Source organism: Hydra vulgaris, chromosome 02 (genome assembly GCF_038396675.1).
Source record: "Hydra vulgaris chromosome 02, alternate assembly HydraT2T_AEP".
In the NCBI taxonomy this organism is placed as follows: domain Eukaryota; kingdom Metazoa; phylum Cnidaria; class Hydrozoa; order Anthoathecata; family Hydridae; genus Hydra; species Hydra vulgaris.
Genome location: NC_088921.1, coordinates 25,350,032 through 25,353,149, shown reverse-complemented (window position 1 = coordinate 25,353,149; position 3,118 = coordinate 25,350,032). Strand labels below are relative to the sequence as shown.

At 28.2% G+C, this 3,118-nt stretch overlaps 1 protein-coding gene across 1 annotated transcript; it reads right to left on the bottom strand.

Moving 5' to 3' along the window:
• On the bottom strand, positions 1-2,581 carry LOC136076836 (sodium-independent sulfate anion transporter-like). The gene is made up of 3 exons (XM_065790400.1): positions 1,619-2,581; positions 1,119-1,410; positions 1-1,025 (listed from the first exon to the last, which is right to left on the bottom strand). Exons 1-3 carry the CDS (start codon positions 2,426-2,428, stop codon positions 256-258), a joined length of 1,872 nt encoding a protein of 623 aa, XP_065646472.1. The 5' UTR covers positions 2,429-2,581; the 3' UTR covers positions 1-255.
• Positions 2,582-3,118: the final 537 nt, after the last annotated feature.

The following is a 3,118-nucleotide window of genomic DNA, read 5'->3' as shown; positions in this document are numbered from 1 at the left end:
TTAAAATACTGTTCTCTACATTTATATTCACTTGTAAACTGTTCAATGATACAATCATAAAACTGTATAAATATATATGTGAATTAATACATATACAATATCTGAATATCTATAAGTTTAAAAAAGTTTTTTATTCAATTACCACTTTACAAAATAATATGCTGGATAAGGTGTTTAATTAAGTTTCGCAGACTCAGCCTTTATTTAATTATCAAATATAAACATCACACAAAAGTCTTAAAACATTCTTAAAAATTATTGGTCTCTAAAATGCACGACTGCAACATTTTCCAAGACATTCACAGTACTCAATTCATTCTCGCTCATTTTATTTAAAACTGTCATTTCTAGTTCTAAATCATCATCCTCCGTTAATCCAATTTTGAGATCATTATTTTCAACCAAATCTAAAGTTTTTCCTAAAGAATTATTTACTATTGTCAAATCTTCTCCATTGGTTATTAAACCAGCCTTTACAAACTTTCTTCGAACAGAAATGCGAGAAAAGTTTATAAAACAAAGAACAATTTTCTTTTTTAAAAACTCGTTTTTTAAAAATTCAAAGTTTTTAAGTATTGTAAAATCAACTCGAACCATGGCAGACATATCTAAAAACACAGTTTCAATCCAAGTACGGCTATTGACTTCAGAATAAATTGTTTTATTTACTGCTTCGACACCAGGATAGGTCAAGTTTTCTAACAAAAGTAGTTTGATATACTTTTCCGCTTCATTCTTTTTTAGTAAATATTTCGGACGCGCCTCGCGGGAAAGAAGTACTAAAATTGCGATACCTGTTCCTACAATGACGCCATACTCTAGTTTGTAAAAACTTGTGCAAAACGCAGCACAAAACGGCAGCAAATCCCATTTGTGCAAACTCCAAATATGTTTTAGTATACTCAATTCAATCATCGTAACAACTGCCATCACCATCATAGCTCCTAAAGCTGCTAATGGAATATAATATAAAGCTGGAGTCATGAACTCAAGAGCTATTAACGCAACCAGTCCTGAAACTGCACCTGTTTGAAAAAAATATACTAAGTATATAAATATCAATATTTTAATAGTTTTGTGGTTGATGATATTTTATTGAATAACATTAAGAAACATACCTGCTAAGGGAGTTTGAGCACCACTCATGGCGTTCAGGGCAGAACGCGAAAAGGCCCCACCTACAATCCAACCTCCGTAAAAAGAAGCAATTATGTTGCACATTCCGATTGCAATTAACTCTTGCTGCGCTTTTACTGTATAGTTGAACTTTTTAGCAAATGCTTTTGTTATAGACATTTGTTCAATAAACATCACTATGGGTAATATAATAAGAGAAGCACCAAAGCGTTCTATTAGTTGACCAGTTGTTTTAACGGTAACATTTCCATTTTTGTATGTTTGAAATGGACTCTGTAAGAAAAATCCTTTTTTGATGAAAGATTTTTTTAGTTATTTCACAATATTTTAAAACGTTTTTATATTATAATACGTTTAGGAAATTTTTTTTTTTACTTTTTTTAGTTATTTAAAACGTTTTATATTACAATACGTTTTACAATTCCATAATATTTTAAAATAACTAAACCATGATTTAAAATATAAGCTTAATTGTAATTACCTGGTATTTGGGTAAACCTTTTGGAATTGTTCCAGCCGTTGTAAATTTTTCTTTTAATCCATATATATGGAATATGTAAACAGCAGTTGTTGCAAAGAAGCACACTAAAGCCATTCGAGAAGCGCTTAAAAACAAAATCAGTTTTGCTACAAACGTTTTAATCTTACTTTTTTCTTTATTTCCAAACTTTCTAGTAGAAAGCCAGACAAAAAAAAATAAAAACACTATGCAACAAACGCCCATTATTATGTCCCATTTATTAGTTCCACTTATGTTTACAACGATGAATTTTAGAATTTCAAACACATTTCGAGGCGCTTTTTTAATTCCAAATAAATTCGAAAGTTGTGTTACCATAATAGTAATAGCCGTCGCTGAAACAAACGCGCTGATGACTAGTTGAGGTACATACTTGATCATATAACCTAGTTTAAAAATGCCCATCAGTACCAAAATAGCTCCAGTTAAGAAACTTAGAAGAGATGCTCCTATAGTGCTATGAGTTGAATTAAAACTTGATGTATATAACCCTAGAGTCACCGTTGTACCTACACTGACATCTTTTGATGTGCCAAATATTGCATAAATCAATCCAGGGGTTAAAGATGCGTATAATCCATATTGTCCAGGAAGTTTTCCAAGATTTGCATATGCAATACTTTGAGGAATAACGACAAATCCACACGTTAATCCGGCAATAACATCTCCGCGCAATTTGGTAAAGTTATATTGAGGAAGCCAAACCATTATTGGAAAAAATCTGTGTAGTAAGTTTATAAGATCGCTTTTCTTCATGTTAAAGAAAACCATTTTTATAGTGCTAAACACATATATTATCACAGTATTAAAAACAATTAAATTGTTTTACTGTCATGTTTTTATTTCATATAATAGTAATTTAAAAAGTAGCACAGATTTTGTTTTTTTTTTGACTTTCTATAAATTTCACAGTCTAATGTAAACATGCGCAATTAAAATTTATTGAAAAAATAGCTTTTTGTACATATTTATTCTAATAACCTATGACAAATTATACAGCTACCCTATGTTCCTATTATCTTATAGGCGTAATTTTTTTTTTTTAATTTTATTTGGCGAATAAAATAATCTACAATAAAAAAGATCGTACATATAATAAATGACTGAAACCATTTATTGTTCTAAAAAGAAGTTTAGAAGAGTTTCGATAAAAAAAATTTATAAAGTAATAATCCACGATATCGAACTTAAAATAAACCAGGTTTTTAATATGATTATTGAACAAAAAAATTTTAATTTGATATTTATATATATATATATATATATATATATATATATATATATATATATATATATATATATATATATATATATATATATATATATATATATATATATATATATACTTAAATTTTAGAAAAAACAACTTTTAATGGAACTTAAAGTTTCATGCCTTTCAGCAATCATCAGCCATGAAGTACAAAATCAAATATATAAAAAACCGTTTAAAAATTACAAACT

Coding starts and splice junctions, on each gene's coding strand:
- LOC136076836 (XM_065790400.1), bottom strand. CDS start 2,428: ATGGTTTTCTTTAACATGAAGAAAAGCGATCTTATAAACTTACTACAC. Junction 1,411..1,618: donor AAGGTTTACCCAAATACCAG/GTAATTACAATT, acceptor TTTTTCTTACAG/AGTCCATTTCAAACATACAA. Junction 1,026..1,118: donor TGCTCAAACTCCCTTAGCAG/GTATGTTTCTTA, acceptor TTTTTCAAACAG/GTGCAGTTTCAGGACTGGTT.